The 25,900-nt window shown below is 44.7% G+C and overlaps 1 protein-coding gene across 1 annotated transcript in view; it reads right to left on the reverse strand.

Moving 5' to 3' along the window:
* Positions 1 to 25,900, reverse strand: part of LRRK1 (leucine rich repeat kinase 1) — an 80,852-nt gene that overhangs the window by 54,131 nt on the left and 821 nt on the right. Inside the window, exons 2-6 of the mRNA XM_086757471.1 lie at positions 23,043 to 23,255; positions 4,643 to 4,806; positions 3,587 to 3,758; positions 1,045 to 1,224; positions 294 to 442 (exon numbers count right to left, since the gene is read on the reverse strand). Of these exons, the coding sequence (XP_086613597.1) occupies positions 294 to 442; positions 1,045 to 1,224; positions 3,587 to 3,758; positions 4,643 to 4,806; positions 23,043 to 23,109 (732 nt within the window). The 5' untranslated portion in view covers positions 23,110 to 23,255. The remainder of the gene's footprint in view (positions 1 to 293; positions 443 to 1,044; positions 1,225 to 3,586; positions 3,759 to 4,642; positions 4,807 to 23,042; positions 23,256 to 25,900) is intronic.

Consider the following 25,900-nt stretch of genomic DNA (forward strand, 5'->3'; position numbering starts at 1 on the left):
CTACAACATACGCTTGGTTCACACACTCATCTTAAAATTGCCAAGTGGAAGCTGCCACACACAGCGTCTTGCGCAACTAAGCCTCATTTTTTACACCTTGCAATTCAGCACTGGCACGAAAGCCACTTTCCCAGCTTGTTCTCTAAATGGGCAGCAAACCACAAGGCTCTTACTTGAAAAGAAGAATCACCAGCCACATGATACGCAAAGACAGAGATCAATTATTAACATGATGCTCCCTTAAAAGCGTCCTTCAGACGAACGTCCCTTCAGACAGATAAATGACTACTTACTGTTTTTGCTGGAGCACTACCTGGTACTGGGCTCGTCTCAATGAAATACTTCCTCAGAAGGTGTTTGCTGGATTCAGGACTGTCCATCAGGATGTAGGAACAAAAGAAAGCTCCATTCCGTAATAAGAACACAGCTACATCTTCATTCCCTTTAGAGAAAAGACAGATTGTCTGCTCTCTTCTTCTCATGTAAATGAACCAACAAGCAGCTGAACAGAAATCCTGGGAAATAACCACTTCTGAAAAAAAACATGGGGGTGTGCAAAAAGGGAACTGAACTATTTAAAGACTGTTTCCTCCAGTGATAGGATTTAGATTGGTCAAATGGAGACAGCAAAGACACTATGTCAAAGCACTGGGCCAGGCTCTTTGTTTTTTCTCTTTTTACCCTGTTTCATTAAACTATACACACAGCTGTGCTTTGAAGTGTAAATTATCCAGCCTAAATCAAGCATGTGTGCCACAGTGTCCATAACAATAATGCTTTTACTTGCAAGTCTTCTATTTTTGAAGGGTCTTTTCCCTAGGAGTTTAAAGAGCATTTACAGTAATCTAAATTAGGAAGGCCCTGACTTAAATTTAGCTGTCAAAAGATTCAGAGCCAATTTTATTTTAATTTATCGCACGGAAATCCAGAACAATCCAGACAAGCCAGTCCACAGAGATACCTTCCTAAACAGGAACAACTCAGCCCATTCTTTAAAAGACGTTGCAGAAAAGGGGCAAAGTTTTGAAGCATGCAAACACATACCTGCCTTTATAGCAGCGTACAGGGGCAGCCGTATGAGAACTGGAAACTCATTCTTCCTGACCGCGCAGCTCTCTGGGTCAGCACTGTAGGCACGAATGAGGAGTTTTACTACATCCAAATGTCCCTGCTGGCAGGCTATGGCCAGCATCCAGTTCAGGAGTTGTTGACAGGTACTAGGACCTACCGAAAAGATACGGCATTAGACTCAGTTGATGCCACTGGGCTGTGATGTGCAAGAGTCACCCATAAATAACGCCTAGGCAAAGGGTACAGGGTGAAGCCCCTGAGGACAGAGCAGCAGACAGCACTGCAAGAGCGTGTTCCAGAAGAGCCCTAAGTTGGTCAGGCACAAACTTTTCAGCTTTGCTTAACTTCTACGCTACCTACCCAGCTAATGGGAGAGCTCTTTTGACGGTCTCTCATCTCAGCACGCAGAAGCTGGCAACAATGGAAGGTTCTGAGGTTGCCAGCAGAAAAATCAAACATCTAATCCCAAGCAGAGGTGGCAAGGGATGACTAGGATTGTCTTTATACCCAGAGACAACAGGCCTGATCCAACAGACATTAGATGCAAGACAGGCCATTTCTTCCAACTTCACGAGAGGGGATACAAAGAATGGGGAAAAACAGCTGACTTTTCATGCTACTGGATGAATTAAAAAAAAAAAATAATTTTTCAGACAACACAAAATAATTGTTTCAGTTTGTTTCACTGCAAGCTGAAGTCTCCCACAAAAAAAGAATTCTTTTCCCCTTGAAATGTCTCATTTCAGGTGAATTCTTTACTATCAATTCACGGTAAAGTTATTGTGGTTATTGTTATTATGGTAAATGTCATTTAAGGATAAAACTTAAAACACCATGTTCTGATTTCTGCATGATTTTGCTAATGTTATAGTCATACTCAAACTGTTTTTTTTCCTGAATTAATGTTTTGCCTGTAGAACACCGCTTTCTTCTAGGTGCGCATAATTCTGCACGTGTAACTGAACGTCCATGACAGGATTATTTCTGCTAACAGTAAGCAGTCCTCAAATCTTCCCTGATTCGCAGTATCACCTCCATTTACTTCACAAATTCACATCCCCTTTGAAACGCTTACAGAAACGACCACAAGCCCAAGTTTGCACGTCAACTTTTTTTGGCAGTTTCTCCACGTGGAAACTACATCTCTCCATTCTTAACTACTTGACTAAACCACTCACCCTCTTGCTGCAAAAAAACAAGCTCTGCTTCAGCTGTAAGCCACAAGAAGTTTGCACTGAGCCAGAGAGAATCACTGCAGTGCATTAGCCAAATTGTAAATTCATGCAATTTCTTCCTAAGCCCTGTGATTGGTTTCTATGTAATTTCTCAGGGAAATAAATGGAAAGTCCTGCATAAAAACTTCTGAAAGCTGCTATTCATACAGAGCACCTCCCCTGATCCCCCAAAGCAAGGGTTTAAGGGAATTTGGTCAGTTCCAAACTGAGTGAAGTTTCCAGAAACTAAAGTCAGTTTTCATTACTGGGAGCTTCACATTAATACAATTTCATTTTTGCTACTAAGTTCCAAAATCAGCATTGTCAGCCTCCGTCCTGGCTGAAGGAAATATTACGTTTAATTGCATCCCACAAACTGGAACATTTCTGTTGGTTATTAGTGCTCTAACACTATTAGTGCTCTAGCTTTAAGAACAGCACATAAGCAGGTTTCCCAACAGGTTATTCCTGTTCCCATTGAGGACACACAGCTCCAGTGAGGAGCTGGAGCGATCTTCAGGTCAAATATTGCAGAGACCCAGCTTAGCTGCTGCGGTTACTGCAGCGTCTGAGGTCAAGACAGAACCACCAGACCCTGAATCCATGGAGGGTCCCAGTGAGAAGCGGCTGCCATGCCCCCAGCGCTCTAAGAGAGCAACAGGGCACCCAAACACAGTTCCTGGTCCTGACTCGAAGCTCTTCCCCCAGCCCCCACAGCTGCCTTAAGAATTGCGTCTGCGTGTAAAAATGTCTCTGTTCTGCTATGAAAAAAAAATTTAAAATGAAATGTAACTAAAATTGAATGACGACTCTAAAGAAGGAATTCCCCTGAAAGTCAAACCAAAATGCCAACAAGAGAGCACAGAGCACGTTGCCAGCTGTGCACCCAAACTGTCACTTGCCAGTCCATGCTGCGCTCTCACTCCCCGCACCACCACGTCTGCCGGATCTGCAGAGCGGGATGATGCTGTTTCCTGAAATTCCCTCATTTCTCTGGATGTCTGGGACACTACCCAGCTGTGAGGGCTGATGAGAATGAATTGTCTAAACAGCATCTTCCTCCACTTCCAATTCGCAAACATGGAATATTTCTATGCACATTTTTCCACCCATGGGGGAAGTTTTCTTCAAACACAGCAGAGATTAGATCTCCCCACACTTTCCCACACTTTCCAACTCTCCTCACACTTTCCCATAATTACGTCCCTCCCCTTTCAAAAATAAATAAATGCTCTGCTGCAGCTATAGCACACGGCTACCAAAAAGCTTGAGGAAAGGTAGAGGCAGCCCAATAGGCTTACCGTGCAAGGAATCCAGCAGCTCTTTCACAACGTCCTTATGTCCAAAATACGCAGCCACCACAGCTGCATTGTCATCATTAGGTTCTGTTGGTAACACTACTAACGCCTCCTTCAGTAAATACCTCACTGCCTGAAGATCTCCATATGCTGCTGCAATACCCAAAAGCTGTCCCTGGTAAAGAAAACACAGCAAAATAAATTCTCTGTAAAGGAAGCAGGCAGAGAAAGAGATCATTTCTAGAGCCAGGCATTTATTGGTGCCCATGCAAATGCATACCCGCTGTCACTGTGGTTAACTGAGAACGCCATAAGCACCAGTAGCCATTATAATCATTACTGTCGATATTAATCAACTATATTAATTTGTTGGGTTTTCCGTTACAGTTTTTAATATGGTTTTACTGCAAAAATGCCCAAGGCACAGAACAGTAAGTGTAAAACCATTTTTTCATGGACCAACAGAAAAAGTATTTGCAGAGCTCTGCTCTAAGGTGTAGCATTTCTAGTTTTGGAGATGGCCGGTATGCCTGGACTCGGCACGCAGGTACTCTCCCAAAACACGAAGATAAGCTCTGTGCAAAGAGCTGAAAAGGAGGGCTCCAAAGGCAGAGCAGTGCAGAAGCTGGCACAGAGGATATAGTTCCAAATACAAGCAAAATCTTCCCCAGGGGGCATTAACCATCTTTGTACTGATGGGGAAATATTTTTTTTTTTTTTTGCTAAGTCTATAAACTGCTTCCTTTTTATAGGGAAAAAAAAAAAATCTATTTCTCTGTTTTAGTGACCACAGCACCAGCACCCCTCCTCGCACAGCCTCCTGTTCCTACAGACGCTGCTCCTGTGGTCTGTCTCATCTTTCTGATCAGTGCTTTCAAGGGCAAATACTGTCCCTGAGCTTACGTTCCTGAGGTGCCCCACACAACCAGCCATGTCTGGGACCCTGCAGCACCAGCAACAGATATACGACTGCATGGATTCTCTGCATGAGAAACAACAGCTTGGCATTTTGGTTTCTTTCCCAATAACATTTGAGAAAGAGTAGCAACCTAACCCTACCTTTTCCACTTGCAGTGCAGTCTCCTCACATGACAACTTAATCAACTCTTGGGCCTTACTGGTGTCTCCAGCTCTGTAAGCATCCTGAATGCTTTCTGTCACGGGTGTCTGAATTATGGAGACTTCGCCAACTGTGGACTGTTTGCCACCCATGTCCACAGTTCCTGCAGAAAAATAGAAAAGAGGAGTCAGGAAGAAGTAGTGAACTATTTTCAGTGGAATATTTACTGCTCACAACTGAAAAAAAAAGAGGAAAAAACATCAATACTTCATTGCCTGATAAAACAAAGTGATAACACGTTGAAGTACTTTCCAATAAGGACATGAAACTAAAATGGACAGTGAGTTCCTCAATTGCTCCCAGGGGTGGTTTCCGAAAGACGGTGCGGAAGCTCGCACACACACAGACACGTATGGTCTGCGGCAGCCCACCGCTCTGGATCTCCTGCCGCAGGAACCAGGGCAGGGAAGGACTTACATGAGATTGGCACCTGCAATACTCCTGAAGGAGTAAGGAGTCTGTGGGACCTGCACAGCCATTCTGGTGTTATCAGCCTCCTTCAGTCACTCTTCATTCACCTCCTGACAACAGCCTAATAAGACCCCACTGTCCTTCTCCAACACTTTCAACCAGAGCTTTATACACCTCAAGGAACGCGAAAGAAAATAAATGGGGAATATTTTTACTCTAGGAAAAAAGAGTAAAAGGAGATTATGCAAGATGCCCAGTGTCACCCTGGTCAATCCTGGAGAGTCTTCCAGGCTAGGGTTTGGGTTTTTTTAACACCTTTAGGAGCCAGAAGAGTTTTTACATGTCAAAGATTAAAAACCTGCAAACCATTACAGAAGATGTTTGCAGTGGGTGGCTAACAAAGAGGCAATCACAAAGTCTCGCATCCACCCACCTCCACAGCTACCAGGACAGGGGAAGCTGCAGGAGTCACTGAATTGCGAGCAAGATGCTCACGTCCACTCCCGAACAACATGCATGACAGAGAAAAGAAGCACTTTTCACTTGAAAAGAGACCTTTCATACTCACTTTTTCCTGCTAAAACATTATTAATTATTATTGCTGATTTGCAACTGGTGAAATAAAGCGCTTAAGTCCACAGATTTTCACATATGTTAACAAGGATTTATTTATTTTTTTTTTAAGTAGACACATATGTCATGCGAGGCCTAGTTTAATGCAGCCTGGAACAATAAGTAAACACGGAGCAATCTATAACTGTCAGTAAATATCTTTGAGTAATGCAGTCTGAATCACCGATAGATTCTGACTAATACTTCTCATCAATTATTTAAGCGGAGCTCAAATCACTCAGACATCGGAGACGGCTCCAGAGATTCGTGCCAAGAGAAAATGTGCCCGCGTCAATAACCTTTCACAGACGATGCAGAACGTGCGAAGGACAAGCAGCAGAAACCAAGGCAGATGAAGGTGGTGTTAAATTACAGCACACTAAACAGCATCCCGGAGTTCACGTTAACCGATGCCTTCGTAAGTCTGTAATCTTAGGGAGTACATGGGGAAATAAATTCACCCAGCTATTTGGTCCCGTCTTTGAAGGCAGACCACCCACCTGTAAGGGGTCTCTAAGAATATTGCGTATGATTTAATTATCTTTTTAAGGACACCAAGGCAGGAAATGCAAATCAAGAAGTACGGATCCAAGCAAACACTGCAGTTAACGGAACACGCAGCCTCCCTGCGCTTGGTGGCCTGTGATGAAATTCTCGACCCAGAGAGGAGCACTGGAATTCCCCTTGGAGGAAAAAATGCCTCACATCGGACATACAAAACAGCTGAAAAGCTGAGCAGGAAGCCCTGCAAATCGGGGCTGACAGAGCACAGCAACTTTAATCCCGTTACTAAAAAAATGCTGAAAGGAGGGACAAATTTTCCTTCCTTCCAGCCTCAACCCTGATTTGCAGGACTATCACTCAAGACCCACATCCGCAGCCAACTCCACACGTAAAGGCACATGCTTTCTGCCAAAGAACTGAGCAGGGCCATCTTTCTTTCTTTTAAAATCACAGCCAGGGAATGTGGAGGTATGAGTATCTCACGGTCAGAGGTTCACTGGGGATCAGGGAGATCCTGGTGTCACTTTCCCATCTATTAGAGAGGTCTCCAGCCAACCTCTCACGCACCATGCAAACCAGAGCTCTTCTTACAGCAGCATTTTCCACCTCTGCTATTGGAGCTGCCCCACTGTGCAGTAAGAACGACCAAATCAGTTGGCCAGGGAGCACAAGAAGGACCACAACGTTATAACCTAGGGAAGGAGGAACTCTACAAGCTAGACCCTAATCCCAAGACTACTTCTGTGTTCTACTGAATGACTACTTCACAAAACTACTTGGCTAATGTGTCATGCTTCTTCTTACGTTTTCTGTTCTCTCAAAATTTCTTAAGTCCTTTGCAGTGTAAGGGCTTAGTTGCAACCACTGCTACCATCACCACTGTTTGGAGAACGTGGGCCAGCCACCAACCATCTCAGCCTGCTCATGTGCGTTAGGTGTAGAGTTCTGGGCGCTCGAGGAACAGGAACATCACAAATGGCTGGCTTAATGGAGTTTACATGCTCCCAGAGTTAGTTGGCTCCCAGAATCTTTAGGATATTAATTTTAGTCCCTAAACTTAAATTTTAGTCTTGTCTTAAGCAAATACGAACTTTTTATTGATCTAACCAAAACTGCCCAGTTTTGAACACTTGAACATCCATCAAGTGCAAGTCAATAAAACCTTCATTGAATGTAAGAAATCTGGAGATTTTGAGTGTTTGAAACCAAAACAGTTATATTTAAATATTCCTGGCAGAAAGATAATGCTGCTTATCATTCATGTTTGTTACGTAACTGTCATCAAAACTTCTATGATTGCATTCTGCAGAGTCAATTGACCTCCTGCCTAAGACATGAAGGAAAAAAGCTGCCAAAGGTCTTCAGCAATAAAAGACCTTGCAACTGAACTAATTACAAGCCTGAAAAGAGCAAAACTAGTGAGACACTGAGTTATAAAAAAGCTTGCCTTCAACTGACAGCTGTACTCACGGGATTCTGTCAAAGTTAACTTCAGTTTTCAAAGGTTAAATGAGAGAAGGTGGGCCTAAGTTCCCAAAAAACCACAGGAGCCAACCATTGCAAAGTTAAGCATCTCGCCAACCAAATTCACCCAATTCACAGAAGACTTCCTGGTGACTTAGTAAATGATATATTGACTTCTGAAATACAGATGGAAAATAAGTAGCAGCATGTTTTATAAGCTCAATTTACACCCACCCGCAGGAAAAAAAAATGAGGAAAATTACATTCTACTGACGAAAGACTGTTTTATTTCTACAAGCTGCATGACTGAACTATCATCACTACTGGCATTCATGTAGGCTGGGAATAAAGTTTTGCTAATACATGTATCAGCCATTTTTAGCAACAATCTGGGCTGAAATCCAAAGAAATTCTGCCTATGGTTTCAGCCCTACAAATCTCACGCTCTTTACCTCTTTGTGGCTTTCATAACAGGGTCACCACACTTGCATATAGCTTTGAATAACAAGAGACAAGAGCAAGCAAGAAGCTGAATAATGCTGAACCTTTATTTTTGGACTTGATCACGCAACATGCTGAGCATCTAAACCTGGATGCAACGAGGTGCTTTTAATCCTTACATTGCACAGATTTAGAAACTGGCTTCCGCACTGTGCACAAGAGGGCCTGCATTACTGTTTCACAAAGCTTATTGCCACATGCAATACAGCACAGCAAGTTACGATATTCTAGCAGTACTTCTCGGATATCCTTGTAATAAAAAGCTACTAGAAAGTCCAGAAGCTCTTACACACCTCTTGTGATTTCCTCTAGTTTTTGCTTTACTGCACACAGATCTAGGCCAGAGTTGCCGTGCTGGCACCACTGCCTCGGACGAGCACCCTCCTCTGAGCCTGCGGCAGGAAAGCAGATGAACGAAGCCCATTTGAACGGAGGTGGCACAGAGCGGGTTCGTTCCTCTAAGATATCTGAATGTCAATGAAAATAAGGTAATGGAGTTTACTCCCTGTCATTCAGATCACCTCTGCATCTTTACTGAACTTCTCCACAGACCCACAGCTTCTTTTCTTTCCTTGCTTTCTAACGACTGTAAGCAAACCAAGCGCTGTTCGTAAGGGGAAAACAGGAGGCATTTGCCGACGTTAAAAACGCATCCTTCATCTATTCCTCACACAACTCAACAGCTTGTATCAAAGCAACTAGCTTTGGAAATATTTCCCATTCTTGATTTCAATGTTTTACACTTTGGAAGCAGGCTTTAAGCTTGGCTTTGCAGAAACAGTCCCTCAAAAAAGCTAAGGGCAAGACTAAAATCTTTTCAAAAATACTCCAGCACTTATCAATAAAAAGCAGTGTTATTTTATTGCCATTCAAAGATTACAAGAGTACAAATTTTAACATGCAACAGACTGCTGTCCCAGCTCAGAGAAACAAAACAAAAAGAAGTCTTATTAATAATAAAAAGTATCATGAGAATTTCAGAAATATATGTAGTTACACTCTGACACAGGTCTTGTTATTACAGCAGGTGAAAAAAAAAATCTAAAATTTCTAAATTGACAGTAAGGCATTACCAGCAAAAAGCTGAGGGTTTGCAGGTCAATGCTGTGAACGAACAAGCGGCTGCATAGCAAAGCAGCACACTGTATAGATGACGATTATCTTTACACCCCAAATCAGTGCATTCCTGTCTCTGACACATCACCTCTACAGAGTTTATAAGTGCTATACTGGTCCCTTTGATATGGCAGGAGTTCTTTGGCAATTAACTAGGATATTTTTATTTAGCAGAGAAAGATTCACACAGAATTAAATAGGGCAGGAAGCTAACTTACTCCAAAACAGAATTACAACACTAATAAAACTTTAAAACCGCTACTGACCTTGTCATAATGTGTGCAGGTATATCCAGAGACGGGAGCAAATCAAGATGATGACATTAACACAACATCCTATTCAGTGATGCTCAATTAAGCTATTAATTCCCTGGATGGTTAGCCACCCACCTCTGCCTCAGCGCAAGCAGCTCTTACGGCGTCCACTGGTTGTAACGCCTTGCTGGCTGCTTCTTTGTCTGCATTAACTACTACATTTCAGCCTTGACAGTTATTTTCATCTCCCTGTCCCATCACAGCGAAATCCAAGCCTCTGGTTCAGAGATGATCTGGTGATGGGGGTGGTGGGCAGGGAGGCTGCCTCTCCGGGCTGAGCTCAGCCATTAATTCCTCAACAGCACCAGATGGCTACAGCTAACCTTTACCAGCTTAATCTTTCACCATTTTGACTTCTGAGCGCTGCCACAGAGCGAATAAAAAATGGGACAGAGATGATGTCTGAAATATGATGAATATTTAAAGCCAACTCCCTCCAAATGCTTGAAAACTCACGAGCGCCATCGAACATTTTTCAATATTCCTCTATGGAAGCTTTGGCAGGTTGGTTGCAAAATTAACAGAAAGCCGTGTTATTTCTGAGTCTCTGTAGCAGACTCATGTATCTTCCGTTGCTTTGAAAAACTTCAGACTAATAAACTGAACAACAGCCAACAGGAAGCCTCCAGTGATTTCAAAGGATGATGGATCTGTCCTACATTGCGCTTTCCACTTAGATGAGTAAGAAACATTTTTCTATCCTCTGGAAATCTTTGAGATACTGAAAAATAAATCTCATCCCAAATCAGGGAAAAAAAAAAACAACAAAACCTTGGTTCTTCAATTAAAAGAAAAAATAACAGATCAACCCAAGTCAGCAAAAATGCTTTATGAAATATAAATACCATTGTGTATACCTTGTTCTCAGATTCAGGCAAAATACATATGGCCCAACCCGTTCGGCTACAAAATGTCCCCAGAAGTATCAAAAAATGGTCAGAACCACTTATAAACCCCACTGTGAGAAGACACGGAGGGAAAGTTATGGTAAATCCATCTGAGAGATAACAGGATGATTCATCTGGGAAATTCAGCATCCCCACTGGAGAGACCACACCAGAACTGGGCCACGTCCCTCTGACCCTGATTAATATCGGTTCACAACGAGCGAGACACGCCAGCTCCTGAGGACAGAGAGGGAACACTCCACACACTTTTTCTGCCTGTTTTTTGTGGTTCCACTACACCCAAACAGCCATTATCTCAGCTAATTAAAGGAGTGGCTCTACACTAAGATCTGCCTGCCAAGGGAGTGGAGAAGATGATGTATTGGGCGTAAAAGGAACCCGCATCTCCGACACAGCCTACAACCAACGCTCCCTGCCCCAAAAGGAAGCTTATAACCCCGCAAAAGAGCAGATCTGGGACACAGAAAAAGTTTCAAAGACAAAAATCCAGTACTGAAGGGAGCTTTTTCACTATTATTGCATAATCTGGAATTATTTTTAAACTGTTTACATGCCAGTGCCGTGCACACCAAGTGCTGATCTGCATTAAACGTTTCCCAGCAAGCGCAGAGGATCCCGTAAATGGCAGGCTGGCAATTCTAAGCACAGCAATGCAAAGTGAACAATTATCACCAGAACCATTGGAAATTTTCTATTTAGAAACACTCTTAACCTGCAAGGAAAAAAAAAAAAACATTTGCTAATGCAAACCTGAAAGGAAAATATTAAGTCCTGGATGGAAAAATGCTCTGGACTCTTGCCTTTCCAAGGGGCTCCAGAATGGAATGAGAAAAACCAGATGCCTCCGAAAGCTTTAGCTCTACACTTACACAATAACTTCTCCATCACCCAGGATAATGGAGGAAGAGGGGACAGAAAAGCCTCAAATACTGGTAACACTGAGACTCAGCAGGCTTTACTGGGCAGTATGACTGATGCTTGAAGGGCTGCATGAAGCTCTCTGTCTGTCAGAGCCAGCACTGAGCTGGAGCTGGAAAACTCCACCAGATCTGAGCGGGCTTTTGCATTTACGCAGGCGTCTCCCGGATCCCCAGGACTTTGGAAATTATTTGCATTATTCAGGAAGTTCAGATGAAACTGAGAGGGTTATTCCTATTTCGCTGAAGTACAAAAGAGGCTACACAAAGCCATTACAAGGCAACAAGCTTGGAGAGAGCACAAAGAAACACACACTGAAACGTGACCATCGGAGCAAACCCACCATGCCAGCAGGCAAATCGTGCTGGAGAGCACAAGGTAGCTTTGGGGTCACTGGTGATCCCTGCAGTTATCCAGGGAAAAGGAGAAAACGCTACTCCACGTGATGGCCTGGGACGTGCCTCTTCTCTTATGCTCAGCGGGAGGACAGCTCTATGTTGGACATGACAGTCCCCACAGGCTGTTTTAAAAATGCGCGCTCCACTTCCACTGCCCTGGGCTGTGCCTGGTGGAAGAGAGGCAGCAGGACTGCGATCCTCACCGCAGAGTCAGAGCGGAAGCAGCGCCTCAGCACCACGACTGGGCACCCCTTCCTCCCTGCTGGGCTCCGGGGTTGCTGCCAGCCGCTTTTGTACCAATAAACCCTACCCAGATCCCCATCCGGCCGTGCAGACCAGCACGCGAGGCTCCCATTGCTCCACACCCCACCTCTAGTTTCGCCCTCTCTATTTATAAAGCTTCCTTAGCTGCAGTAGATAACACCAGGACAACCCCCACATCCCAAAAAACGGCAGCAGCCAACAGCAAACGCAGGGCCGCTGCCTCCTCCTCTTCCTCTCTCTTCTCCTGACTTTTCACCAAGCAGCTGGGTACCGAACACGAGCAGGCAGCCGCCCGCTAACCCTGCCATCCCCAGCTTACCAGCATTACGAACTGGGCCATTGCTGATGGCAGTGATGGTTTTACTCTCTGCCCTAAGTATATGTGTCAGGTCTAAGCAGCTTCACATGCACATAGAGTGGTTTGGGTTGGAAGGGACCTTTAAAGCCCATCCAGTCCAACCCCCCTGCAAGGAACAGTGACATCCCCAACCAGATCAGGTTGCTCAGAGCCGTGTCCAACCTGGCCTGGAACGTTTCCAGTGATGGGGCACCCACCACCTCTCTGGGCAACCTGGGCCTGTGTTCCACGTTCATCCCTTTTGAACTGTAGGAGCACTCAGAGCATTGGTGGCCACAACACATTTCTCAGTGGACAGCTTGATTCGTGAAGGTACCATCAACCGTGGTAGACACACCACTTTAGGCAGGGAAAGAACAGGATGGGGTAGACCTCCAGCAAGCACAGGACAAAGGCCGGTTCTCATAGTGAAGGGCGATGCCCCACACCCCTCCCATACTGCCCTCTTTGAGGTGCGAAGGAGCAGCAAAAACCACAGAGAACAATGACGGCTTTTCCAAGGGAAAGAGACGGAGGGAACCAAGAAAGCTCCAAATGGCCAGAGTGTCTATTGCCATATTGAGAACACAAATGACTCAGCTCTCAGTGAAAGTTTCTATTTTCGTCTTTTGGCCTCAGTGTTTCACTTTCAATCCTACAGCTGGAATCATTCAGAAATATGCTTTTGCATGCAAGGCCAGCTATGCCACTCTTGCTTTCCAAATGTTAAATTGGAAGATATACATTAAGCGTGCAAAAGTATGACTACTCTTTTGGATTTTCTCCGTGCTCGTTTCCAGGCACGGTTGGAAAGAGAGGATTATTAAATGATGAAAGGTGTCTCTAGTGAGACCATTTCTGTCCAACTGAATCAAACATTATAGCCATGAAACCAAACCAAGATTGGATTTCATTTGAAACTTCATAAAATAAAATTTCATGGCTAACTTTGGTTTCTTTTGAAACTTATCATTTTCCCTAACGTTCAAGCTTTCATCAGAAGGAAAAAAATTCCATGCATCAATGTTTTCTCTCTTTCAAAGAAATAATTTGCTCAATATTCTTCTAAAAAAAAGTCATTAATTATTCACATTGGGGAAGCACTAAGTCACGGTAAGCCCCCTTCTGCTACATCCTCCTTTGATATATATTTAAAGCTAGCTTTAGAAAGAAGCAATCAGTTTTAGCCCCAGTTGTGAGAAGCTACGTCTGGAAGAATTCAGGGAGGGACTCCCTGTGTGCCTGCGAAGGGAGGATGGGCTCAAGGTCTCTGCCCAGGTCTCTTCTGAGCCCGAGTTCTCTGCTGGCTCCACCGAAGTGGGGCTTCCAGAGAAAGCTGAGGAAAGTGGTAGGATGAAGCTCATAGCTGCTCCATCAGGTCCCTTTGGGCCACAGCAGCAAGCCCAGTTCTCCAACCCTCCATCGCATGGCAGGGGTCTTGGGTATCTGCTGTCACCTGTGTGGTCACCAGTGTCCCTCCTCCCTTCCCCAGGGAGCATAACAGGTCTCTTAGAGAACCTAGACATCTGAAGATTTTGGAAAGGCTGGCCAGAGAGGAGGAAAAAAGGAAAAGCAACATTAAAAAGACATGTAAAATACCCTGCACGACTCCAGTTTATCATATTCAAGGAAAATTAAGACAATTAGGAAAAGGCGGAGAAGACAAATCAAAGACATGGATGGTCTAATTACAAGACTACAGATGAAAAGAGCTTGGCTTGTTGAGCCTGAAAAAAAATGAAGGCTGGATGGGGATGGGAGTACTGTCTATAAATATGCCCAGAGAAGACACCCGGGAAGGAGAAGAGCTATTTATGTAGAGGAGATGATACATGTTGGCTGCCAATTAGAAGAAAGTTTAAAACATTGGAGAAATGAGGCTTTGGAACAGTTTTCTAGAAAAAGCAGAGGCAACAGACAAGTCAACTCGCTTAAAACAGGCCTTGCATTAGGTTTAGGAGTGTGACGCCAGGTCTGTGGCCCACACGCTCCTTCCAGTGCCACGGCCTGTGTTCCCATGTTATGGACGTGCAGAAGTTAACCCAGCTACTACGCACTAACAGTCGTACCATGTGAGACAGCTTCGCAGGCTACGTTGAGGGAAGTTTGTAGAAAGAGACAGTATCTTTTATTAAATAAACTGTTAGATACAGGAAAAAGCAGACACATCTAAGGGAAGAAGCCTTTCAAGAGATTCAAGAGGCTAAACACCCCTCACAGCAAAATCCAAGCCTAGTACATGTTAGACACAGTTCAATGTGCTTCTTTAACTGTGTCTGCTAGTCTGCTATAATAAAATACCTTACTCTTTGCTACCCTCACTTCTCATTTACCACCAAGACAACAACTCTAGATTAGCTGAGGTAAAAGTGTCGCCTGCAGAGGAAAAGAAAATGCAATCAAAGTATTGGATATGGTTGGCATCAAGACAATTGAACGGGCAATTTGGCAACAGCAGAGCCAAGGGAAGTGCAGAGCTGGGAAGAACATCAGAGGAAAGAGATGAATATGATAGTCTGGAAAAGAAAAAAAAAAAAAAAAGAAAAAAGAAAAACCAACAGAACAGTGGAGAAAGTGAGGCTCCACTCCAGCTTCTACTGAACTCAATGTGAGCACTTCCACCAGCTTCCACGCAAGTAGCAGACAATCCTCCGAGATGCCGGTTTCCAGGCCAGAATATCTCAGAGGGAAGATTACCTTAACAGCTGTATCTGCAGCAGAAGAGACAGCCTGATGAAAAGACCTCTGCTGTTGGCCAAGACAGTGCTGCTCCTGAATCAGGCTGTGAAGTGATGTGCTGCCAAGGCCTTAATGGGGGCTACCAAAAAAAAAATAAAATCTTCCCTCACTTGCGACAAAACCTACAAGTGGCAGAAGCGCCTGCATTTGCAGAGAGGGGGAACGGGGAGAGATTTCCCTTTTGTATTCCTGATGTCTGGGAATACCAGCATTCATTTCAGCGGAGGGAGGCCAAGCACTCTGCCTGGGAGGATGCTATGTTCATTTTCAGATTGTGGTAGAGACAGCAAAATTAGGCAAGGCACATTTCATCCCCTTCCCGCCAACCTATGATGAACTTGGATGCGTTGTATCTGAGAACCTGGTCCAATCCATGGAAATTACTTTGGTTTGACAGCTTTTATTCCCATTCTGCTATCGCGTCAAAGGTCCGAGGTGCAAAGCACTGGAGAATTGTGACCATTATTACAAGCCCACTAAAGGAGCTAGACTTTTTTGTTTTTCCAGCTACGTCTGAGATCTGAAAAGGGATCTTGTCCATTAGTGTTACCAAAAAAAAAAAAAAAAAAAAAGAAAAGAAAAGAATGTTCCCATTTGATGCAAAAATAAAAGCATTTTCAAAGGCTCTTTGATGTGCAAGACAGAAAGACATGCAGGCAGATTCTGGAGCGGTCTTGTCTTCAGCAATTATCAGGGCTCTTTTTGAGTTTTACTCCCCAGACAGAATTTTTATGTGAAGGAGATAATCACACTGCAGAGTGCATCAGCTCTAAACCTTGTGGCTTTTCAATTAAGCAGCAATAACCTCTAGTCAAACACTCCTTAACCGAGACGGGAATAAAACGAATAACCCCAAACCAACTAACTGCAGCTGAAGCAATTCCACAGACATACATGCTTTTAAAAGATTGCATTTCGAGCTCTTCTTGAGTGGCCATGCCAGTTTTCCAAGCGATATTCTGATCATTAAAACAAGCAATGATGTAGTTTCCACTGTGACCACAAACATACCAAGAATATTTGAGCTAAATTTATCCAGACTTCTTGTTTGAATCACTGCTTTGGTTCATTATTTTTCCATAATTTTCAACTATGCACAGAAAAGGAGTTGTGGACCGCCTGGGACTGAGCTTTCCCCAGAAGTATCCAAAATGCCAACCTTTATGCTTGAGAGCCACATATTGATGATTAGAAACAAAATTAAGCTGCTCCTCCAGCTCCCATCCCCAGGCCCCTGCTCCTTTCACCCTTCGCCTTCCTCCCGCCCTTCCTGTAGCAGACTGACCCTTTCCCTCACCCTTGGGTGACACAACATGGGGCTTGTCTTTGCGGCTGAGAAGTTCCCGAAGCTCACCACAGATCCGCCGCCCTCCCCAACCGGAGAGGGAGAGCCGAAAAAGAGAGGATCTGCACCAGATTTCCCACTGCTCTGCACACCTGCTTGGCTCTAATCATCATACTGCGAGGGACTGAGTATTTGCAAAAACTGTAGCATAACCCCCAAGATTTTACGACACCAACTTCGCTATTGTTCGATGGGAATCTTTTTCAACCGTCATATTTTAACACGGTTTGAACACGTCCTTGCTGACTCCGTTTCAGATTCATTATCAGACTCACGGGGTTTGCCTGCACACAGCTAGCTGTGCATGTTTTAAGGGCAGATTATAATTTCTGAAAGCACACTTTTTTTTTCTTAAGCAGAAACTGCCGACTCCCAGAGCCCCTCTGACTGCAGGAGGGCTTTTTGAAGGCTGAGGGCCTTCCCTAATACTTGGAGACTTCTTTTATAAGCCCTCCCTTTAAGTAAGAGCAAGGCACAAATTCAAAGCATGGACTCACTTCTGTTGTGAAACTATCAGCGGCTGACATAAAAGGGCTGCTGCTGTGGGGATACATCATCATGTAAATAAGCAATTGCTGACCCACTAACGAGCACACAGACTTGGATTAGGGAAAGGAATTAAATACCAGCCTAACTTGATGGAAAAACTGAAACAGGACCTATGAAGAGCCAGACTTCACCTATACAGCAGACTGGGAGCCGAGTGGTATCAAATCCATCCCCCACACCCTCACCTGCAATGCAAACATTTCCTCCCAGTTCGATGCCTTCCGCCAAGCCGAGCCCTGGCAGCCCCTTTATGGATCAGAGAAATGAAAACCAAACAAACCGCAGACTTAATGCTGCCAGGATCCCTGAAGATCTGATCGCAAGTCTGTTGTGTCAGTGCAAAGACTTTAATGGGTTTTAGATAAGGCCCCCATAGGCTTTGGAGAGGAGAAAAAAAATAAATTCATAGCACTTGTTTTAATTCAAGTATAAACTCGCCTGCAACATCACTGACAAATCGATAAATCAATTCCAGGCCTGGTAAAGACAGAGGTGGTGTGAACACTATCAATTGCTTTTTCCCACTGAAACGGACGACAACAGTTCCATGACCACAGTGTCAACCCTCACCAGAGAGCTACCTCACAATCACACACCGGTAACGTCGTCAAGGAGTCCCTGTGCACAGGTTCTAAGGGCCAAGGATTTTCTTTACTATCTTATCACCTTATGTTTGGTTTTTTTTCTAGGCTTCTTGATAGAGTTGTCATAAGTTACCTTTTAATGTAATAAGCCACCAACACGTTTTAACTGGAAGGTGGAAAAACAAAGCTGTACGGATAATCCCAGATACAGCTCAGAGAAGATCAATGTTCTACCACTGTCTGGAAATCAAACTGACTCTCAGGTTGGACTCTCTGCTCAACTAGCTCCCCAAGGTCTGCACCACACCGCTGGCACTCCCAGCAGCTCTGCCCTCCTCGCTACAGCCTTCAAGTTCAAGAGCAGGCTAGCTTTGATGGGATTTATCAGGAAAAAGCTGGTGCTGTCACTACTAAGACCTAAGTGCTCCTTTTTATCTCCTCGACTCCAGAGGGATGCAGCACCCACAAGCCAAATTCCCACCTTCCACATGCGGACATTTTCAAAGGCAAATGGCTCTTGCAGATGCCTCTGCTTCAAAATACAAGGGGTATCTTCTAAGAAAATGTCTGAAGAACAATGCTTAGTACCTAGACCCTGAAAATCAGTTCAGAGTGTCTTAAACTAGGCACCCAATGTAAATGGCCCAGCATTCATAGACATTTTTGGAAACCCAGGCTCAGTTCAGCAAGACGGTGCAATACGTGGCGCTGGCACAGCCTGCACAGGAGAGCAGGCTTAACCACACATATTTTCTGCTGCAGACCAGCCTTCCTCATTAGCTTTTGGCCCCATGTGAGATTGCACCACTTCTGTATGAAGTGTGTATTTAAATGTGTTTAAAAATACAAGCCTATTAGTGCTTTACCAGCGTACTTCCTATTCCTGCCTCGCATTTCCTACTTCTCCTTCTGCAGTGAGACTAACTCACATACGATACCTGGTTTACTTTTTGCTTTTCTTTTTTTTTTCCTTCTTGTAGGAACACTTCCAATTCGCTGTTTGGACTCAAATTAACTCATAGCTTAACAAGCAGGAAGAAAACCTGAAAACCTTCAAGACTCATTTAGTCTGATTATACAGAACTTCAAGCAGCCAACACACTCTGCAGGTCTCTGTGCGCTCAGATCACCTCCCAGATGCTCTCCCCGTCCGTCTCAGCAGACTCAGGGTACTGTTACTATCTCCACTGCACGGATGGAAAAAGCAGGACAGAGGGTTTGAGTACTTTTTCCCTGTTACACAGCACAACGTGCCACAGATGAAGCTAAGTCAACGTGCTCCAAGACCTAGCCGCTGGCCCCAGTCCATGTGCACAGCTGATGTAAAGGTTTTCAGGTTTACATGAGGATTTCATGAAGAATGAAGTGATATCAGTGGTGCTGCAAACACTTATTTTCCCTTCCTCCTCTATTCAGCAGGAAAGACTTATAAGCAAGGATATTCACACGACCAAATGCAAGTTCCTGCCCTTCACAGTTAAGGCAACAAAACCAACTGTGCAGAACTGTTAGGAAATGACAGCAAAGATCTCATCTGGAGTCCACACACATGCACACCCAGGAGATGGTGAGCTCTGCCTGCTTTTATTGCTATAAAGAAGACAGGTTCTTCCAGTAGACTTTTATTTTTAAGCAGATTTCGTGCTGCCTGGACTGACAGCCTGGAAGGTTCAAGTTATCCAGTTAAGTACAAAACAGAGAGTGAGGGCAGAGCCTGCAAAAGTTTCGATCCCTCCACCCACAGTCCCGTCACCTCCTCAAACTGCCGCCCTACACCAAGGCCTCGGCCACATTTGCAAACGTCCTGCCCTCATGCAAAGAGGGGAGCGACCCTGGATGCGCAAAGCGATGTCCCAGGAGAACAAGCTGTTTCATTGGCTATTGGCTAACCTCAAGCTGTCACCAATAAAGCCGTTGTGAAACTTTCCATATAAAATTGCACTAGCGGTCCCCTTTGTTAAAGTGACTCTTTAACTCTTCCAGTGAAGCTCTTCTTACTTGCACTGAGAACGTTTGTACGATTCAGGAAGCAGCGGTGCAGGCAGCAGCTTTCCCTCTGAGTCAGTGCTGAGCTCAGCCACGGCCCAGAGGGGCTTGCAAAGGTCACTACCATCGTGGGTAGCGTCTTTCTCATAAAATGCAAAGCCCTGTGAGCTGCAGGGTCACCACAGCACTTCTGCAGCACAGTTTTAAGCCTCTGGTCCACTCCAAATGCCAGCTCAGGTCATTATATTATGGTTACTTGTTTGCTCCATCATTTTAATATTTAGGTCCCTTTTCCAGGCATACTGCACATGCTTCCCTGGACGGCTGAAAGTCATCAGCTTACAACAGATTTGCGTCAAAAGAAGCTGTGAAGGTTCATTTTGTTAATATCTGTAAAGCTACAACAAAATTTCCAACAACTATCATTGGCATCGCTGTTCCCAATTATGTAATATCACATACATTAAAACATAGCACCCCTTCTCAGTGCTCATTTCTAGATTTAGAAGGAGAGAAGAGACACCCTCTGGTGTGTTTGGAGGATAATCCAATTCCACCTCCGAGACACACACAAGCGGTATGTGAACGCTCTGCGACTTCGAATAAAATTCTCAATAAGAGAGCGATGAGCTCTTTAACAAAAGGACTCTTACACTTCAGAAGACAACGATTGCTTTTCTGCATCTTTGCTGAACTGTCTCCTAGAAACTCATACGAGAAATAAATCCTAGCTGTAAAATTTCACAAGATTCAAAGAAACCAACCAGCCCGTGGAAAGGAGATGAATCTCTATTCTGTTCTAGACATTCACATATTTTTATCTTTGGGTTTTTACTGTATTTCCTGCAAAATTCATATTATGTCACCTCCATTATGGTACATAGAGCTCTTTAACCAAGTTTTAAAAACCCCGTGCTTCTTAAGAGACTGCAGCCGCCCCCGTATCTCTGCTCGCTTTCTTTCTTTTAATTAGGACAAGATGAATAAATCTAGGGTTTGAGGAGGCAAGGGAGATGCTGACTGCACCCGAAACAGAGCATTATTCTGTACTCCGGTGACAAATCCTCTCTGTGCACCAGCGAGCGCTCGGCCGGCATCATCGCGTCAAGCTCAGCGCCATCCCTGGAGGGTGCACACAGCCCAGCTCTGAACCACAGCTTGCCCACTCTCAGGGTGAGTGGGCGTCCTGCTGGGATACAGGCAAGATCACTGCCGCAGCTGAGAGGAACAGCAGAGCAGACACGAGCAGTAAGGTGAGCTCTTGCGTCGTACGTTACATTTGCTAGCTAGAGTCAATGATGCTGTGAACCTGTTCTGCACAGAAAGATCTGGCCAAAGGTACAGCTGTCAGGAAAAAAAAAAAAGCCCTAGAAGTCGTAAGGCTTTCAAGCGATCAAGGCACCGGAAGGTGCCTCCAGCACTGCACCGGCCGTAACGGCACACGGATCCAACTGACCCGTCATGGAGCCAACAAACACCACCACGCTGTTTGTTAAACCCCTCAGAGCCACACGCCTGTCCCTCCTGCCCAAAAAAAAAGACTCCAAGCTTTGCAAGCACTAACGAGGTCATCAGCATTAAAGAAATTGTCTGTGATCTCACTCCGCTTCCCAGTGGTTCCCACTGAATGGAAGCAGGAGGCTGCATCTAGATTGTTAAGAAATGCGCGTAAACAATAGATTCAAATGTGGAGGCTGCATGAGTCACCGCGTTCCTGCGCTCAAGCTGTGTAATAGGATCCAAATGCAGAACAAGGACCAGCTAACTTAGGGAGTGGACCAGCTAGCTAATGACAATTATTCTTGGCAGGATTCAAACAATCCTGAAATAAAAATGAGTTTAAACATGTACAGTATGCTTCTAAAGAGCAAATCCACCAGGGCAGTACTGGATCTTAAGCTTTCCTAGGATCCCTCTGTCAGTCTTCCAACACTGTTTATCAAACAGAATAACCCAGTAAGTATAGAAGAGTAATACCAGCAAGATTCATATGCTTCCAGTTAACCAGTTTAACTGAATATACCTACACAACAGAAACCTATACTCAAGTTCTCAGAACAAAAACTGAACTCACAATGTACAAAGTATACCTTCTTCACTCTTCACTTCATTATTAACTCATAAACTAATGTGTTTATTTACTGTATCTTTAAACAGTGAGAAAAGCTTGTCAAACCACTATTGCAGAACAAAAATTTAGCAATTCTTAACACTTGCGAATCATTAGCGCAGATCAAAATTCTTCTTATGGTTTATAGCTTAGTACCCAAGTGGAGAGAATTTCTTCCAGAGACAAGCTGAGAAGACAGAACTTAAGAATGTCAAGAATATTTACTAACCAAATGCTCCCGATTATTATAGAAAGATACAATGCTGACTAACAAAAGCAAACACAAACAGAAAAATCAGTATCACAGAATAAGCAGAATACATACGGACGAAGGAAAGAGCTCCCAGGGCTCCCTGTGACGCTGGTGAGAAATGTCTTCAAACAAGATAAGGCTGCCTCTGAATAAAGTATCAGGTTTTGCTTCATAGTTGCTGATAAAATCCAAAATAAGGCTGCAAAAACATTAGCTTCCACTGAAGCCTGCTTACTCACTACGAAGCGTCAAACACACCTTCATCCCACACTCAAAACGCAGATGCTGCCTCCTAATGAACTGCTTGTTGCAAGGGGGGAATACCGTTACACAATAACCAGGCGGCTATTTCTTGATGCAGAAACATAACTGGGGTTTGACTCAGAGAAATGCAGCAGTCCCTAGGAGCTGAGGGCTTCAGTGATAGAAATCATCCAAAAATAATTTGGCTGTTCAGAAAAAAAAAATTCACGGGAAACAACCTGAAGCATATGTCCCTTCTGAAAGAGAAATTTCCACCTATGGATTTATTGCATTACATAAACACAGACCTCCTAATCTAGCCCAACAAGAAATCACTGCAAGCCACTGAATCAAAGCTGAGAGTAAAACTGGAGCAGGTTAATATCTGTTCAGCCTGAGAAACGACGCTCTGATTTTAGCAGCTTTCGTACCCTGAATACACACTGCATCAAGTGGCTGGGAACATATTTGCATTCACACGCTGAAAAAGCACAGATCTTGTAAAACATATTTAGGAACTGGTGAGACATGATACATCTATTGACTAATTCCGTAGGCCTTCGGAGGAATGCTATTCTTGTCACTTGAGTAGTTCCACATCATTCTCCTTGGAAGTAAATCCTTGTTCTATACTGTACCTTTTCAAAGATCAGGGCTAAAATCACTGAAAGATCTTTCATATATTTCAATTTCATCAAAACTCTGTGGCAGCTGGCTACTGAGTTCTCTTAAAACCTTTCACTCCCAATCTGAACAGGAAAGAAAAGAAATGGTCTTATTTACCATTTTGCGGTTCCATGTTGCTCTCTCTGCAAACAGCGGATTCCTCAGTTCCCACACACCAGTACATTCTGGGTCGCAGTTGTGAAGATCCAACAGACAAACTTTCTTCAGCACTTAAAACTGGATAGTGTTGTCAAAGCCGAACGATCTCCGTCAGGTAAATGCAGGAGCAGAGTGACTGCTACTAAGCACCATCCTGAAGAATCATTTACCCTGTGTAAAAATAAATAGTAAACCAAATCAGTCATTCTAGTATACAAATTGCAAGGTGCTTATTCCTCTGCGCTCTAACAAACACAGCTGTCTAAATATTACTTTGCAAAAATGCACTCACCATCCTATAAATACAATTATTTTTATAATAGCGTTGTTAAGAGCATAATGGGAATTAACAGAGACTAACAACATCTCCACTGTAGAAAAGATAATGTTCCCAATTTTTCTCCACCAAAGCTGCTCACTCTTTGGGCAGAGGGTGTGGGGGGTGGGCAGCTGCAGCTTCAGATTCTCCACAAGCCAGTGTAAAGGCAGAGCACTGAAACCACGCAGCGCAGCTGGAAAAATCTGAAACGCAACCTCAAAACCTTTCCCATCCACAAAGACTGCGGCTCTTGTAAGACTCCGCTGTGAGAAACTGTGAAATATTGATGTGGTTACTGAGACAATCCTCTGTAGAAAAGAAAAGAGGGCTAAGAGAAACACACCAGCTCCTTTCCCCGTTCCCCCGTCCTTTTAGAGAACTCTGCTACCCTAGAAGCTTCTTCAAACACGTCCAGGGAGGCAGATCAGGCCCTCAGAGCTCTTAAAGGCTGGCTTCTTCTGAACTGTCTTGCACAACAGCCAGCAGAAAACTGCACACCTCAGTCTCCCAGGGCATTTCCAACTCCTCACCTTCTCAAAGCTGCACACCTGTAATTTTCTCTCTTTTAAGGCATCTTCCACAGAGGTTACAGCTACGGGTGAATTTGCAGTGTGGGCCCAACCAGCACCAGCCCTCCTTCATTTTCTCCTTTCAGTTTCAGTCAGTAAACGTCTCTCAGATGAGACGTGATGCCCCTCACCTTTGACTCTTGCCAGTTTTTCTCATGTCTGGTGCGCGATGCTGAAGCTTTGATTGCAGGCTCTAATTCAGCAAAGCCTGTAACCCACCTCCCACTTTGGCCAGCAAGACCCACAAATATCCCTAACTCTCCCTCAGCAGAGCAGGCTTCCTGAGTTGGGATCAAAGGCCAAAGACAGCATAAAAACACACTGATCCCTCACCACTCTCCAGAAAGCTTTCTGCTCCTCCCTCGTTGCACAGGGTTTTAACCACCAGCCACAACGTTTAAAAACACTGCATGCTACATCAGTTGTTTCTAGGCAAATATTTGAGTTTTAAGTGCATTTCCAGCAAAACTCAGCTTCTGATGACCCCTGCTTTGTGGTGCCTGGCAGCAGGAACCAAAACTTGCACCCCAAGCGCTGCGCACGCCCCTGCATCCTGCAATCTGGGCGTTGGGCGCTGCCACAGGCTGCGGTTTGGTTTTTGGTATTTTGCAGAGGTGGGAAAAATTATTTCGGTGCCATATGGCAAATAATGATGCAAACTGAGAGACCTGGGCCAGACTACATGCAAGCACTTCCACACACACCCCACAGCTGAACACCTCCTTCGCAGCAGGGTGGCCACAACTCCAGAAGGATGCAGATGCCCGAGCTGCCGAGCATCAGTTCCTCCCTTCCCGTCACAGGTCTGGCCCTGGCACTTCTCACACCCCAGCGCAGCAGCAAACACAAGTAAGAGGCTGAATTTGGCAGCTTTCACCCACACAAGGAGGGGAAGCTGTGGGCCGCTGCAGAAGGCTGAGATGGAGGTGGTCCCTCAGCCCAGATCCAGCCCACGAACCGGTGAACTGGGCCATGTTGGTGGAGGAGCGGGCTCTGCTCTGGAACACGTCGAGTTCTCACCAGAGTTAGCGTGGCTCCTGGGCCGAGCTCCCCTCACAGCTCTGCGCTGGGACCCCACATCTCCGCCGCGCTGCGGGTGTAAACCCCAGGCACAGGTGTCAGCAAGGCTCTCACGCCTCCCAAAAGCTGTCCAGGTTGCTAACTCTGAAAATGGAGGGGATGTGATGTTTCCAGCAGCTGCCTCCCCTGCACCCTTGCTACAAACGCGCTGAGCAGCTACAGTAAGAATAAATACTTCCCTATGCAAAGACCAGCAGACCAGCTCTTTTTAGCAGATGCTGGTTTCTGAGGCGTTTCCTTGCTGTACGACGGGGGCACGGCATGTGCACTCCCAGTAACTGTATAAGAAACTGCACGGGGGCCAGTATGGACCACAGCGGCTTGAAAACCATCCCACTCCTGATTTTTAGGTTTCTACTCAGCTTATTCCCCAGACTGAAACTTTCCTCTTATATAATAAAAGGGAAAAAAAATAAGGAAAAATAATAGTGTGGTTCTGATAATCAATTCCCTTTCACTGCAAGTTAACTGCACTAAATGCCGTAGCCACGTGTGTTACTGGCACACAGCACCTAGGTAAGCAGTATTTCCGTATTTCAGGACCTTTGCGTATATAATAAAAAAATCCCTGCGGTGCTTTTACCTTAAGGAAGGTACACTCAACTGTAACAAGTGCAAACACCACGTTTTAATTTGATTTAGGGAGGGGGACCCTATGGGCTCTGCAGAATCTCATTCAGAAGGAGGAGGACCACGCAGGGTACATCTGAACGTCGATTTACATCCTGTTTCACACGTTCCCGGTTTCTCTCCTGAGACCTGGTATGGAAAACTTTCAGGCAGCGTCCCAGCACAACCCGACCGTGCCTCTACCGTCTCCCCTCTGCTTCGCCAGCCCGTCTGGTCTC

This window comes from Chlamydotis macqueenii, chromosome 12, assembly GCF_036417535.1.
Source record: "Chlamydotis macqueenii isolate bChlMac1 chromosome 12, bChlMac1.mat, whole genome shotgun sequence".
Classification (NCBI taxonomy): domain Eukaryota; kingdom Metazoa; phylum Chordata; class Aves; order Otidiformes; family Otididae; genus Chlamydotis; species Chlamydotis macqueenii.